Here is a 16,246-nt window from a genome sequence, read left to right as displayed (position 1 = left end):
TTTGAAAAGCACATTATTCAAGGCCAGAGCACTCTGGAGTTTTGCTAGTGCCGGTGTGCATGTTGAGCAACATGTTGGAGATATCCAAAAATTACATGCCCTAAATAAAGGGGTGATATTTATTGAGATACTTTAGATGCCTGCGCTATTTGATCAAATAAACACTTATGTGTTTACAAATTGAAAGAGTGAGAAAGTTGGCACAGGAAAACAGATTTTAGTCATGGGCATTATTCTGCTTTGGAAACAACCTCTTGGCATGATGGCATGTCCTGATGGTTAGAAATGTGATACAGCTGGAAACGGCTGATACAAGCAGCAAAGAATTAGGCTCACAAAACCCTGCATCCTTCTGAACACACCCTTATTCTTTGAGGTCAATGTATGGACTAATTTTGGAGACTCTATCTATCTGTCTATCCATTCATTCATCCGTTCATATCCATCCTTACATTTGTCCATCCAAGCATCCATCCATCTATCCAACCATACCATGCTTGTCAAACAAACACCAATTGAATATATAATATTCTTAAGCATTATGGGACGATACAAATGATTGGTTCCTTTTCTAATATAGCTGGAGAGAGAAGACATACCTACATGGAATACCTAGAGAATACAGTGCTATCAAGATAACGTGGGCAAGTACAAGTTAAGATGGTAGGGACCCAAAATGGAGTGAACTTGATGTGCAGAGCACTGACGGGTGGTGAGGTGAAGCTTAGAAGGCTTCTTGAAGAAGTCAGTCTTGAACTGTGCAAAGAAAATTGTTTATACTTTGCACTGATGGATATTAGAAGATAAAAAGCCTTTGAGGAAAAGATGCAGTGATGGTGCACTGATGAGGATAGCCTGCTGACATCAGGGAAACTGCTTAACCAGAGTACAGAGGCAGCCACCTTCTTCTTGGAAGGCACTTTCTTCTTGGCAGTCATCTTCTTCTGGCAACCTTGAGAACCAGGCACAGGAGCTTGAATTTGTTCCAGTGAGCAAGGGGACAGTCCATTTGGAGAAGAGTTAGGATGAGGCTGCCCCCTTCTGGTTCTTTGTGCAGTCCATTTATGCTTCTGTCTGAAGACACTTCCTAGGGCCTCTGCCTGCCTGGAGCATTCTCCCCTCCAGATATTCACATGATTTTCCCCCTCACCTCTTTCATCTCTTCATTCAACTGCCACCTTCTCCTTGAGGCCTTCCTTAACATCACTTTAATTAAAATTGCAACCAACCTCCAACTGCCAACACTTCCTCTTTGCTTTCCCTACTACTTCGTCTTCATCGCTGTTTTTGCCTTCTAATCTACTACATGGTTTTCTTATTTATTTTGTGTGGTGTGTATTTTGTTAGGGTTTTTTTTTTTGCTTAAACCTACTCGAATATAAGCTCCCAGGGGAGCAAAGAGTTTTATCTGTTGTGCCTCCCGTGCCCAGAACAGTGCCAGACACACAGGAAGCACTCAAGAAATATTTGTTGAATGAATGAAGGAACTGATGTGACAGCCATTCGAGGATGGACTGGACTAGGCATTGAGAGGGAACAGGAGGAACAGCCACAAAAACGATCTGGCTGATCACTGAGACCATCATTAGCTTCTATCCAGTTTGCAAAAATCTCAAGTGGTTACCTGATCTAAATGCCTTCCAGAGACCATCTTTGGACCAAATGAGAAGTGGTTCATAGAGCAGAGACCTGACAAAAGCTTGAACACTATTTCTCATGTGCAATTTATTGTATGTCACTTAACGCTGCAATAAAGCTGTTTAAGAACAAAGAACTTGAGCTCTACATACACACAGCTTAGGTTAATTTCATTTTCTGCAGTATGCAACTGTGTGACCTTGGACAAGTTACTCAACCCTCTGTGTTGCGAAACTGATCTGCAAGATGAAACTATCAGCAGCTTATTCACTGGGTTGTTGCGAGGATTAAGTGAGTTAACTTAAACCTATTAGCCCAGTGTCTGAAAAACGGTGTTCAATCATTATAATTAAAAGGAAAGGCTGGGAAGTTTCGTGACCAAGAGCATTGGCCTTTGAATGTCAGAATTTAAATCCTGCTGCCACCTACTAGTTGTGAAATCTTAGGCAAAATATAATTATTTCATCCCTGTATGCTTCAGTTTCCTCATCTGAAAAGGACAAGATGGTCTCTATCTCATAAGGTCACTGTGAAGACTGAGTCAATATATATGAAATGCACAGAACAGGGCCTGAACAGAGTAAGCACTCAATACTACTTGTTGTCATTATTGCTTCTTCTTATTATTCCTGGAGGGCTTTACCTGGTTTCTCAGCCACTACCACCCTTGTCTTCACCATTTCTTTCTATGTGGACAATCCCAGATCTTTCGCATGCTATCGTGCTGCTGAAAGATTCCAAAAACGCAACACTGTCATTGTCTGCACCTCGCTCCAGTTTCACCCATGCGATGGCGCAATCAGAAGACAGTGTCAGTGCCAATTCTGGGTGCGTAGAAATTTTAGCAAGCAATTCTATAGGAAAAGAATCTAACTATTTGATCAAAAAAAGGGGAAAATTTTAAATAGACATTTCTCAAAAGAAGACATCCAAATGGAAAATAGACATATGCAAACCTGCTCAACCTCATTGAATATCAGAGAAATGCAGATCAAAACTACAATAAAATAGCATCTCACCCCAGTAAAAATGGCTTATATCCAAAAGGCAGGTGATAAAAATGCTGGCAAGGATGTAGAGAAAAGGGAGTATTTGCACACTGTTGGTGGGAATGTAAAGTAGTACAACCACTATGGAGAACAGTTTGGAAGTTCCTCAAAACACTAAAAATGGAGCTACCATATGATCCGGCAATCCCTCTACTGGATATGTACCCATAAGAAAGGAAATCAGCATATCGAAGAGGTATCTACACTTCCATGTTTGTTGCAGCACTGTTTACAATAGCCAGCATTTGGAAGTAGCCTAAGTGTCCATCAGCAGATGAATGGTTAAAGGAAATGTCATAAATATACACACTGAAGTACTATACAGCCATAAAAAGAATGAGATCCTGTCATTTGAGATAACATGGATGAAATTGGAGATCATTATGTTAAGTGAAGTAAACTAGGCACAGAAAGGCAAATATCACATGTTCTCACTTATTTGTGGGGTCTAAAAATCAAAACAATTAAACTCATGCACATAGAGAGTAGAGGATGCTTACCAGAGGCTGGGAAGAGTAGTGGGATGGTGGTGGGAGGAAGGCGAGGATGGTGAATGGGTGCAAAAGAAGAATAGTTAAAGAGTAAATAAGACTTACTGTTTGATAGCACAGCAGGGTGACTATAGTTAATAATTTAATTGTACATTTAAAAATAACTAAGAGAGTATAATTGGATTATTTGTGACACAAAACATAAATGGTTGAGGGGATAGGTACCTCATTCTCCATGGTGATTATTATACATTGCATGCCTGTAGCATCAAAACATCTCATGTACCCCACAAGTATATACACCAACTATATACCCAGAAAATTTTTAAAAATTAGAAATGTGAACAAGGGTCATGAAATAGGCACATGAACAGAAGAAGACAACCAGTTGCCCAAGTACGATTTGCAGGACTTCCCCTCTCCTCCCTGATGGGAGAGAGTAATTTTTTTCTCTCAGACTGGAAGTAGAGGTCAAAAGAAAAGCTTGTTCCTTCAAATTAGTTTATGGCCCCAAAACAACCCTTGTTCATAACAGTAAAACCGATTGAGGGAGGGTGGCTTACCCTGGCTCCCAATGGTTAGAAAGGCAAGGTTCCCATGAACATCGGAGGAGACATTCTGAGAGAAAAAGATCACTCCTCAGGAACTGAACCTGAGAAGGACCAGGCCACCTGTTTCCACTGATAGGAACTGGGTCCAGCACCAAGAATATGATGGCAAAAGGGCTTCCCAAATGTGGCAGAAGGGGTGTGGGGTCTTTGTCTCTAGAACATAGGTCAGGAGGAGAGCAGGGCATGTAGAACATTAATGCTGACAATAGTAATGGATGTGTCACCCAGCCAGCCTGTTTCTAAGAGCCATTTACTCATTAGGTGACAATTACAGAACGTGGAGTTCAAACGTTTTAACTGAACATACAGGCTCCAAACTGAGGCCATGTGAGAATCAGTTTGGTTACTGTTTTTCAGAAAGTCTGCTTTAAAAAGTCAAAAATAAATCTACATGCCAGGAATTCATCCAAAAGAGATTTATCAAAAGTGCGTTCATGGATTTATGAGTACGAAGTGGTTGTATAAATGATAATACACTCATAATGATGATAAAACCGTTAGCAATATCCATTTAGTGCATGTATCCTGTGTACCATGTATAATCTCCATTATTCCTACAGTACACCCAAGGCAGGTATCATGATTCCAACTCTAATGATAAGAGAACTGAAGCTTACAAACGTTGGGCAATTCGCCTGTAGTCACACAGTTATCACTTTGAAGAGCCAGTTCAACTCAGTTCTGTTGGTCTCTTAAAAGCCATCTTGTAATCCTTCTCATTAGATTCTAGTACAGAGCCTGTAACATTTTTACATTCTTAAAAATTATGGAGAATTTCAGGTAATTTTTATTTTTGTGGCTCTATCTCTCTATACTTGCCTTATTATAAATGAAACGGAGAATCTTAAAAATATTTGTTGACATAAGTTAATTACTTAACAATAACAATAATAACCCTACTATAAGTAAGCGTAATATATTTTTATTTAAAAAACTATTTTCTAAAACAAATACAATAAGTGAGTGGCATTAATTTACATTTTGCATGTCTTGTACACATCTGCCTTGAAAGAAGACAGTGACCATGGAGGATATTGTGAATCAAATTGAACTTCCAATAGCTTCCACTGATGAGCTATGAGATCCCAATCTGGTCATTTAAACTTATCTGAGTTTTATTTTCTTTACCTGTAAAAGGAAGAAATAACTTTCTCGGCCTACCTAACAGGGCTGCTGTAATGATCAAAGAAAAATGCTGCATGTAATCAGACTTTGTAACTTAGGTGCATCCTCGGATGAGGACTTATTCTAATGTCCTCTCATGATTTCTTCAGAAGAATAAGCCTCCCTGGACAATGTTCAAAACACGAACAATCCCTGGACTGTTTCTATCATGGCCAAATCTGAGGCCCAAAACTCTTGCTGTGCCTGTGGTTGTGTAATCTTATAAACTTAGATGTTTCCTCCTTATCCTACGTATTCCCTGAAGTTTGAAGATCTGCAATTTTTTATGAGTCTAACGATAGCTCTTTCTTGTGTTTATTAGAAGTTTTCCCCAATTTTATAAAAGAACACTTGCTTTTATGAATTTAGCTAAACTAAACTGTTGCCTGCTTAGACATAAAACACCAAGGACATTAAAAGGTAAAGTGCTTTACTCTGCTTCATGATAGTTTTCTTTACATATTATTTGGTTTCCATTTATTCTGTTTTTGGTTTTAGAGTTTTGAGCAAACCTCGTTTTTAAGAGCATTCCTAAGTTAGGCGGGCTTTAACACCTGGTCTTTGACACCATTGCATTACTGGAATTAATGCTATTTCGGCAACCCTCAATGTTTTGGGGACCCCATTGAATGAGAATACCTATAATTCAGCTAAGGTGACATTTCAACTGGATTACTCAGCTGGGATCTGTCAAATAGAGTCTTGGAAGGGGCCCCTTCCTACCTTCATCACAGCACTTCCATAAGACATGTACTGTACAAATAACTTATCTCTGGAAAAGGAAGGAGAGATGGTGGAGGGGTGTCTTTGTGGAAGGTTAATACAGAAGGATGTGGCCGGATGCCGTGACTCACACCTGTAATCTGAGCACCTTAGGAGGCCATGGTGGGTGGATTATCTGAGGTTGGGAGTTTGAGACCAGCCTGGCCAACATAGTAAAACCCTGTCTCTACTAAAAATACAAAAATTAGCCAGGCATGGTGGTGTGCACCTATAATCCCAGCTACTTGGAAGGCTGAGGCTGTAGAATCACTTGAACCAAGGAGGCAGAGATTGCAGTGAGTGGATTGCATTACTGAACTCCACACTGGGCAGCAGAGCAAGACTCTGTCTCAAAAAAAAGAAAAAAATACACACACACACACACACACACACACACACACACACACACACACACACAGAAGGATGCTCAGAATGCTTTTGTTGGTCAGGGCTCCACATGCTGGTCATGGTAAGTTAGTTAACTCTGCCTTGACCCAAAAGCTGTCCTTCGCCTTTTCCCAGGCCAAGCCCCATGTGTCAGACTGAGCTCTCACTTTCTGAATCAATTGTCTTTATGTTTCCAGGAGCTGCCATGGTTGTTGGTGCAGACCCTATGCAGTGACAGACAGACAGTCATTAACCACATCTGCTGGGCTCACATTCTGCTTCAAATCATCTGGTGGTGATTTCTGGCAGAACCAATGTGTTTGTGAAAGCAAGCAAACAAGAAACCCTACATAATGAAATTGTTTGGCTGAATACGAATTTCTTCCACTTTATCTTTTTCTTATTGGATTTTCAAGCAAAAATGTGCTGTTCTTCCCACTTATGATGTGGCTATTCAACTGCTTATGGTTTTATCTCTTGGTGATTCCCTTTACTTGTGGGCAAAACACCACACTGATAGTCCAGAAAGATGAGTGTGTACACCAGTAGTAGATGCACATTGCCCTCAATGTGCAGCTTGATTTGGTTCTTTGCTATTTGAGTTCTGTCCCACACCCACTTTGTACAAGTTTATCGTGTTGAGGAGGCAGGGTTGGGCACTACTCTGCTGATAGGGATCTGCAGAGACCAGAGTGGGTCTGGGTTCAAGGGGAGACTTAAAAACAAGTAGGATAGATAGTTATAACATAAGGAACCAAAGTACAAAAGATCAATGTAAAAATCAGGACATTGTGTCTCAAATAAATGACAAGTTCAAAGCCACACAGCTGAGAAGATATCACGCATGTACTGTGAACCTACTCTGTGCCAGCAATCTCTGCCAGCAGGTCCTAGGCATACAAAGATTATAATTACAATAGTAGCAGCTGCAGTAATAATTTTCATTGAGAACTTACAACATGCCAGGCACTGTTCAAAGTGACTTACATGTACCAACACACTTCATCTTTCTAACATGCCTCCAAGATAGTTACCATGATCACAATTCACTGGTGAGTTAATTGAAACACAGAGCGGTTAAGCAACTTAACAGAACTAGTGAGTCACAGACTGTGACTCAACCCAGGGAGACTGGCTCCAGAGCCCATGCTCTTGCAGAGCAGGGCCCAATGAATGACATAGAATAGTACATGCATGAAACTGGTGCAGTGGAGTTAGCGGCAGATGAAAGAGAAACAAAAAGCTCTGGGACACTGAGAAGACCACCTAGCCCAATTATTTATGGTAATCTGGGTATACTTTCTGGAAGAAGATGATGGAGTCGATAGATGTTGAATTACAAAGACTGCTATCTTGGGGCCTTGAAGATTACACAACTGTCTTACTCTGTGCCAGTTAGCTTAAGAGAAGCAGAGTTAGAATGAAGATTCACTTTTCCTTTGTGAAGAATGATCCCTGGATCAATCCACAGGTTTCTGCTGAGCAAGTATTATGTATTGAACTCTGATGGAGAAAGGATAAGTGGAGGTTTTCAGGTCAGCATGCAAGTTGTATGGAGCATGAATTATTTTTCAATAAAGCTGATTATAAAACAAAACTAGCATGCACTCAGCAGCCAGAAGTTGCTTCTAAATACCATTCTCTTGATAAAAGGAAAGGCTTCTTGGACAAATGACAGATTTAGGGCTTGGACAGAGAAAATAGAAGATGAGTCTGGAGAGTCCTCTAGTGCCAGATATGAAAAAAAAATGCTCAACATACAAAAGGATAAAGGCATGTCAAAGGGACACAGGCACTTACCTGAAGGAGTGCCCAGAGGTAGAATAAGCGACAAACAAATAATATAGTATTAGATTATAATACAAGGTATAAAATACATACATACATATACATATATATATATATATATATATATATATATATATATATATATGTCCACTGTTATAAATAAATGATTGAATAAGTGAATCAAAGGTGGGAAAGAGGAAAATCTTCCTTATATAATTCAAAGAATGTGTGGGGATTCTCCCTCTCTAGGAGGTGGAGGTTAGCTCCCACCATCCCCGCTTGAGGATGGTCTGAACTTAATGACTCTTTTCCAAAGAACAGAGCACAGAAGATGGGTGAATAGCAGCTCTACAGTGGAGAGACCTGACAGACACCACCTTAACTAAAGAGTCAAGGTTAACATCATCCGTGATAAGTCATATTGATATCATGTGCCCTTTGAGGTGACATGATAACAAGAGCACTTGGTCTTTGTGGTAGTTTTCCCCAAAATTCATGGTCCCAATCTAAAAATTAAAAAAGTAACTTCAGACAGATCCAGATTGAGGGATATTCTACCAGATACCTGACCAGTATTCTTCAAACTTCGGGGGTTGTGAAAAATAAGGGACGACTAAGAAACTATCACAGAGCTTAGGAGACTAAGAAGACAGGACAACTAAGTGAAATGTGATGTCCTGGTTGGGATCCTGCAACAGAAAAAGGATATTTGGTGGATATGTGCATGAAATTCAAATAAAATTTGAAGTTTAGTATATAGTGATGTACCCTTGTCAACCTCCCGGTCTTGGTAATCAATGTACCATGTAATGTAAGATGCTAAAATTAGAGAAATCTAAATGAAAGGTATATGAGAACTTTCTGTACTATCTTTGCAACTTTTTTGTGAAACAACTATTACTTAAAATAGAAACTATATTTAAAACAAAAAGCATAAAACAAAGTCAGCAAGTGTCAGTATGCTGATCAACTAGAACTTCCATGCACTGCTGTTGGTAATGTAAAGCAGTGCAACACCTGTGGAAAACTATTAAACTTAAAAAGTTAAACCTGCATCCACCATGTAACTCAGCCATTCCACTACTAGGCATTTAGCCAAGAAAAGAACAAACATATGTACATAAAAAGACCTGTACATGAATGTTCATAGCAGTTTTGTGCACAGTGGATCAAAACTAGAAATAGTTATTAACAGGTGAAACAAACTATGGAGCAACCATACAATGGACTATTACTTAGCAATAAAAAGGGACAAATAGAAACTTGGACAAATCTCAGAAATATCATGCTGAGCAAAAGATGCCAGATACAAAGGTGTACTTATTGTATGAATCTATATAAAAAATTTTAAAACAGGCAAAAACAATCTATAGTGACAGAAAACAGAACAGTGGTTGCCCAGGGCCAGAAAGGGGACAGGGATTGTCTAGGAAGCAGAAAGAGGGAAGTTTCTGGAGTGATGGAAATGTTTTATATCTTGATTGGAGTGGTAGTTACATAGGTGTATACATGTGTCAAAACTCCCCAAATTGCATGTTAAATTATTTAATGTGGATACATTGTTGAGGAGATATTGGTCCAAGGAAACAAAATTTTAGTTAGATAGGAGAAATAAGTTCAAGAGATCTATTGTACAGTGTAGTAACTATAGTTAAAAACAATGTATTGTACTCTTGAAAGTTGCTAAGAGAATAGATTTTACGGTTCTCACCTCACAAAATGATAGGTATGTAAGGTAATGCATATGTTAATTAGCTCAATTTAGCCATTCCACAGGGTATACGTATTTCAAAATAATATGTTGTACATCATAAATATATACAGTTTAAATGGCAGGTTAAAATTGAAAAAATAACTTTTAACTATAAAAAGCAAAATATGGAAACTAAATTAAACTGAGTACATCGTATATAAATTACACCTCAATAATGTTAATTAAGAAGTCTGACAGTTAATGTTATGTGTCAACTTGGCTAGATATTTGGACAAACATTATTCTAATGTTTCTGTCAAGCTATTTTTCAGATAAGGTTAACTTTTAAATCAGTAGACTTTGAGCAAAGCAGATTACCTTCTGTAATGCAGATGGACCTTATCCAATCAGTTGAAGTCCTTAAGAAAAAAAGACTGACGTCTCCCAGGAAAAGAGGGAATTCTGCCAGCAGACTCCCTTTGAAGTCAAACTGCCACTCTTCCCTGGGTCCATGGCCTACCCTGCAGATTTTAGACTTGCCATCTCCCTCAATCGACATGAGCTAATTCCTTAAAATAAATCTGAATCCTTCTCTCTGTCTCTGTTTCTCTCTCTGTTTCTGTCTCTCTCTCCATCTATATCTATATCACCTATTTATATCTATGTATCTGTGTATTTATATATGTATGTATGTATCTATCTATCCAACCATCTATCTATCTATCTTGTTGGTTCTGTTTCTCTAAGGAAACCTGGCTGAGAAGAAATGTAAGGCTGTATCTCAACCCTTCCCTGAGAATCTTATGGCCTTGTTGGAGAGAGAAGACCAACATGGCCACAGAATTAATACAAGAACAATTATGAAATCTCTTATTTCATAATTCTAGTTTCTCTGCCTACAACGTCAACACAAGGTGCTTCTTTGTTGAATGACTCAGAGTTTCGGGGAAGTTTACATTGACTGAGGACCTTAAGTTATTCTGATTCAGTTGAAAGACGCTGTCAGAATGCACAGCCTGGCTTCTGAGTCAGGTTTCAAATTGACTCAAAGTGGTTTTTTGTGATCAACAGGTTAATCCTCCAAGAGGTTATTTATTTTTAATCCTTCGAACAATGGTTCCCTTTACCTCTGTGACTAGCTATCCCCGCAGGAAGAACCAGGTGGTATAAACATGTCTGGAAGAGAAGCTTGAAGTTGTCTACTTTCTGCTTTGACTTTGCTGATCTCTAGGAACTCCTGTGTTGACCTAGCACACCTGAGTCCTTGGGAAAGCTTTCTGGGCCCTGTTTTGTGTTTCTTCTAACAGATGGTTGCATTCTTGTGATTGGTTTTTCATCCGCTTCTAAGTTGTATCATGCTTATAGTTATAATTTTCTGACTCTCTAGGCACACAGAGGCTCCTGACTCTGAGATATTTGCAAGTATCATTGGCAAATAAGATTTCCATAGTTTAACTTCACTTATATACTGGTATTTAAATTTTATATGGTAAGGGCTCCAATTTCAGAGATAAATCTCTTTACTGTGCTTGGTGTGGTAGTGAACTTAACAGAGAATTTTGCTGGAAATATCTATGCCAAAATCTTAGATGGGGTTCTAAGGACACAAGGAGCTAAAAACTTGAGTGTATATCACATATTGATAACTCACATGATTTTGCTTGCAGGCATTTACCAACTTAGCAGATTACCTACTTTTACATTGTAAATATTTCCCTTTAAAAATATCTTGTACCTCACAGGGCAAATCATACCCCTTCAGAGGGCCGCTCCCACCTGTATGGAATCCAATTACCTACTTAGATTGTAACAACTTGTGGAGGACACTGGATGACATGGGACGAGAGGTAAAACTTCTTTGACTGTATTTGTATTTTTTTGTAATAAGTTCAGTCCTTCAAAGAAAGAAAGTACATTATATCTCTAATGCCTAGCACATTGTGAGCATATGGTAACAGTAAAGATTTGTGAAATGAATGAACTTGTTTCTAATCTCTACAAGAATAAGATGTCAAACAGATTGATATTTGTACACTAATGATGAGTGGGGAGGAGATTGGATGTCACTCAGCCTTCTTGGAATTATGTTGCAAATTTTGGAAATCTTGGGTACAGAGCAAAATTAGACTTCTGGGTCTTTGATTCACCATGATGCCCAAACAAGTCATAAGTAAGCACACATAAAACTTTTTTGTTTTTCTTTTAAGTTCCAGGATACATGTGCAGAACGTGCAGGTTTATTACATAGGTATACATGTGCCATGGTGGTTTGCTGCACCTATCAACCCATCATCTAGGTTTTAAGCCCTGCATGCATTAGGTATTTGTCCTAATGCTCTCCCTCCCCTTGCCCCCACCCTCCCCTGACAGGCCCCAGTTTGTGATGTCCTCCTCCCTGTGTCCATGTGTTCTCATTATTCAACTCCCACTTATGAGTGAGAACATGTGGTGTTTGGTTTTCTGTTCCTGAACGCACATAAAGCTTAACTGAAAACTCCATAGATATGATTTGCTGCAGCTCTGTGATCCTTGTTAAAGAGTTAAATTTATGAATGTTCTCTGGAAGTTAGTAACTTAGGAATCTGTATCTAGAAATAGCCCAGTTACAACATGCCTCTATTTATTATGCAGGAAGTGTTATCATAAATTAAATATGGCTTGAGTGGTATGGATTTATAATAGGAAAGCTACACAGGCAGCATTGATTATGCAGTAAAAGCAATATTGGCTGAATTTGGAAAACAACATTTTTCTTCTTGAAGTTAGTTTCTAGTACTATTTGACTAGTTATTTAAAATGGAAAATTACAAAAATAAATAAAATAACATGGAAAATTACATCTGTCTTTCTCCTTTGAATCCTCATCTGAATGTAGATTCCTAGCGATGCCCCATGGAAGGCTCCCCATGCAGAAGAATGGGACCACATGACAATGAAGGAGCTGTTGGACAAGGTCTGCTGGACTAAGTAAGTCTTGCTGTTAGGCACAGGCATTTATTGTGACCACCTTTCAGGTTTCTTTAGCAATACCATTCAACAAGTAGGGGACCAGTAGCTGCTTTGTGTCTAAAACCACACCACCATCCAAGTGGAATGCTGAAAAACATTGGAATTAGCTCCTACCCTAAACATATCTGTACATACAACTGATTTCTTTGGAATAGTTTTATATCACAAAGATGGTATTACCCTACAAATTCCTCAGAACAGACTTGAAGTTACCACCTTCTTTATCTAAAACAGCTTAAAGACGATCAGCTTAAAGCTCTCATTTGTCAAGTTGTTGATGTAGGACAATTTTTGGATTCCTCACTGGTGGTCAAATGTGAACATGGTTAGCCTGCGCATTTACATTGCAACACCTTATGTGATGTAGTGCAACTCTTCAAGAAGTTAAAGAAGAACCTCTACAGCCTTTGTCTAAAAAGTTCCCAACTATAGGGGAAACGTGTGACTGGAGGACTTCTTCCCTTTAGTAAACAAACAAGTAGGCATAAGTTAAGCATTAAACTCTTGTTGGCAGAACTGGAAACTGTAGAGAAATTATGAAGGCAGTACAGACAGACCACACGGAGAGGTCACACTGCTCTTGGACAGCAGGGAAAATGGGTTCTGAAGGTTCCAATTCAAACACACGGTAAATTTGTGGTAAACAATGTAAGAGAAATGGAAGCCAAATTCAAGGAGACTGTTCTGTCTTGCTGAAGAGCATTAGTTGAGAATATGTTTGGCTCTGGGGTTAATTTCTTCATTCTTAGGTACTCATTCACTGCCAACTATAAGTAAAAACAAGCTTTTAGAATATCTGGATCTAAAGAATGAAAATACATAAAATTTATAGACTTTTCTATATAAAAATTCACTTTCTTATAATTTAGCTTTAAGAAAGTGAGACAAAAGAAGATAGAAAGAGAGGCATACAGGGAGCGAAGGAGAGAGGGAGAAAGAGTGAAAGAGACAGATTCAAAGCATTATTTTTTGAGGATCTGAAAGCCCAATAATAGAAGATTGGCAAAATGAAATATTAAACATTTAAAAAATGGAATATTCGAGGGTTTTAAAAAATTGTGTTGTAGAAGAATATTTAGTGACTGAAGAACATAGTAATGTTAAACACATAAAAAAGCAGGATGTTGTGGTATGGTGTAAGATCTCATTTCTAAAAACAACTATTTATTTATGCACTGCAAAAGCAATGGACATCCATCAAAATGTTTTTAATGTTTAATATTACCATGCAAACATTTATTTTTAAAATGTTTAAAACCATTACATTATTAAAAATTATTTTTTAAACATCATATTTCATGGTACCAGAATATCCCATGGAAAATGAATGTATAATGTATTTGTTCATTATCATCCTGTCGAACACATGACTAGTTCAGTTCTTTGTTATTATTATACAATACTCTATAATAAACATCTTTGTGCCTCTCCTATGTCTTCAACCTTTGAAAGCAACCAATTCTGGAATAGTAAAATCCTTCCATGTCATGAAATCAATGCCTGTTCTTAATTATATTCTTTTAAACATTTATCTAATGCTATTTAACACTTCTATGAGAATGTAGTTTGCAATACAATTTATTTTAATGGTAACAAAATTGTAGTATTTATTTTTAAATTGTATACTTTAGATTTTCAAAATATAATAAGTATATAATTATCTGCATTTGTCTTATAACTCCTGTTATGAAAAGCTTTTAATAAATTCACTTAGATCTTTTCGTCCCAGAGAACTTTTAAGTTTCTTGACGATAAAATCAATTATATTTCTTTGTGGTCACAGGGACCTGACATTTTCTATCAGAGCCCTTGGCCTAGTCCTCCACTTAGTGAATATTCTAAGTTGTCATTTGGCAAAGTAATGTATTCTGATATGTTAGGAATATAAGAACACAAGACAATCTTCTAACTCTTCCCAAGCAAGATACACACAGTATTATTTCCTGTATTTAAATGAAGTAATCCCCAGAATATCCAACCTATTATTATTTAAACTAAAGCACAATCATACATTCCAACACTAATGTTGATTATTCTTTCAGTTATTATTGTTTACAAAGTGCCCTTCACAAACATGAATTATATTTTTAATGTGATCATAGCTATGTAAAAACATTTTTTAAAAATCCTTTACTTAGAAAAAAATGCATCAAAATGAGACTCATAATTATCTTCTGGAGGGGCAGAAATATGGAAGATACTTGTCTCATCTTTTTATCTTATAAACTTTCCAAATTTTATATAATGTGTATGTATTTTTCATGTAGGAAAATATTATAACATTTATCTTTTAAAAAGTCAACAGGGCAAAAAATACGGAAATATTATTGCACTAGCTTCCTTGACCTTCCATCCTTCAAATATTGTTCTTATTTCTTTTCTTACTGAAGCTCCTGGAGTAAATTCAAATAAAGGATTAGGAATGGACCGGCCCTTCAGAATTACTTTTAGATCTCCCTTTATTTCAAACCAGAATTCTTTCTTTCCCACCAAATTGGCAACAATAACAACTAGAATTGCAGCAATATTTTTGTTAAAAATTGGCTGTCCAGCGGGCCAATGTTAAATTTTAGTTATTTATTACTCCTTTTACTGTATGCCCCTAAATTCACCTATAAAATAAGGAACAAAAGAAATAGGATTTTAGGAAGCAGGAAATAAAATACTACTTTGAAATAGTATTTTAAATAGACGTCTGGATATTTGTTTTAGTTAGATATTACAAATTGCTTCTGCAAGGAAGGCATGAATTAGCAATTTTCATTCATTCAATTATCATGAGAAATCTTACAAAACTAACTGTAAGTCACTTTAAGGTATATATGACACCATCTCACAGGCTGTAATGATGGAGACTGTCATAGATGGGCTGTCAGGTTATGGCTGCAAATTATGTCAATAACTGGCATGTGTGTTAGGCATGATTTTACAAATTTCTAGTGTCAAGATACAGTAAAGTAGAGAGATGCCTCTTGGTGAGTATTTGTACTTCCAAGGTTGTCAGCTGACTAATTAGAAAACATTTTGAGGTATTAAAAGCATGAGTTTTGAGTCAAATATGATCTGGTTTGGAGTTGCGCCATTATGTATTCCTAAACTGTCCAAGACTCACTTTTCTAGCATGTGAACTGTGGAAAAATAATAGATATTTGATAGTGTTGTTGCAACAAGTTAACAAGGTAATAATTTGAAAGACAATGGAGTACAGAAAGAGTTCAATAAATGGAAGACAATATCATTTATTCCACCCATTGTCAGCATTACCAGGTGGAAAATTCTGCCTCAGACATAACCAGATTAACAATATGTAAACTTCACATCAAAGTCAAAGGGGATTGGACGTTATTAAACATATCCCAGAGTGCACAGTACTACTGGTGAATTTTAGGGTGTGCTCCATATAATGGAAACCTTGAAATTGCATGAGATCCTTTGCTTTCTAGTGTGCTTCCTGATAGGTGATAACCTGTCACCATTTACCTGCCAATGCTAAGCAAAAGCTTACCCATTTATGCTCTATTAATTGTTTGTCCCTTCATCCATTATTTGAGCTTGTCTTCTGTTAGGCAATAAAATAACTGAATAGATAACTGTGACTAATTTTGTGTTTGGTACAGCATATAGCATATCCTTTGCACGGGATCAATGTTTAAA

The 16,246-nt window shown here is 37.5% G+C and overlaps 1 protein-coding gene across 3 annotated transcripts in view; it reads left to right on the top strand.

Annotated features, from left to right (window-relative positions):
- The window catches only part of MAOB (monoamine oxidase B), a 111,959-nt gene that overhangs the window by 67,074 nt on the left and 28,639 nt on the right, over positions 1-16,246 (top strand). For all 3 annotated transcript variants that reach the window (XM_035287684.3, XM_035287683.3, XM_002762807.6), the window contains 2 exons: positions 11,326-11,430; positions 12,459-12,550. In XM_035287684.3, the coding sequence (XP_035143575.1) occupies positions 11,419-11,430; positions 12,459-12,550 (104 nt within the window). In that variant the 5' untranslated portion in view covers positions 11,326-11,418. The remainder of the gene's footprint in view (positions 1-11,325; positions 11,431-12,458; positions 12,551-16,246) is intronic.

This window comes from Callithrix jacchus, chromosome X, assembly GCF_049354715.1.
Source record: "Callithrix jacchus isolate 240 chromosome X, calJac240_pri, whole genome shotgun sequence".
Taxonomy (NCBI): domain Eukaryota; kingdom Metazoa; phylum Chordata; class Mammalia; order Primates; family Cebidae; genus Callithrix; species Callithrix jacchus.
This window is presented reverse-complemented; position numbering and strand designations above follow the sequence as displayed.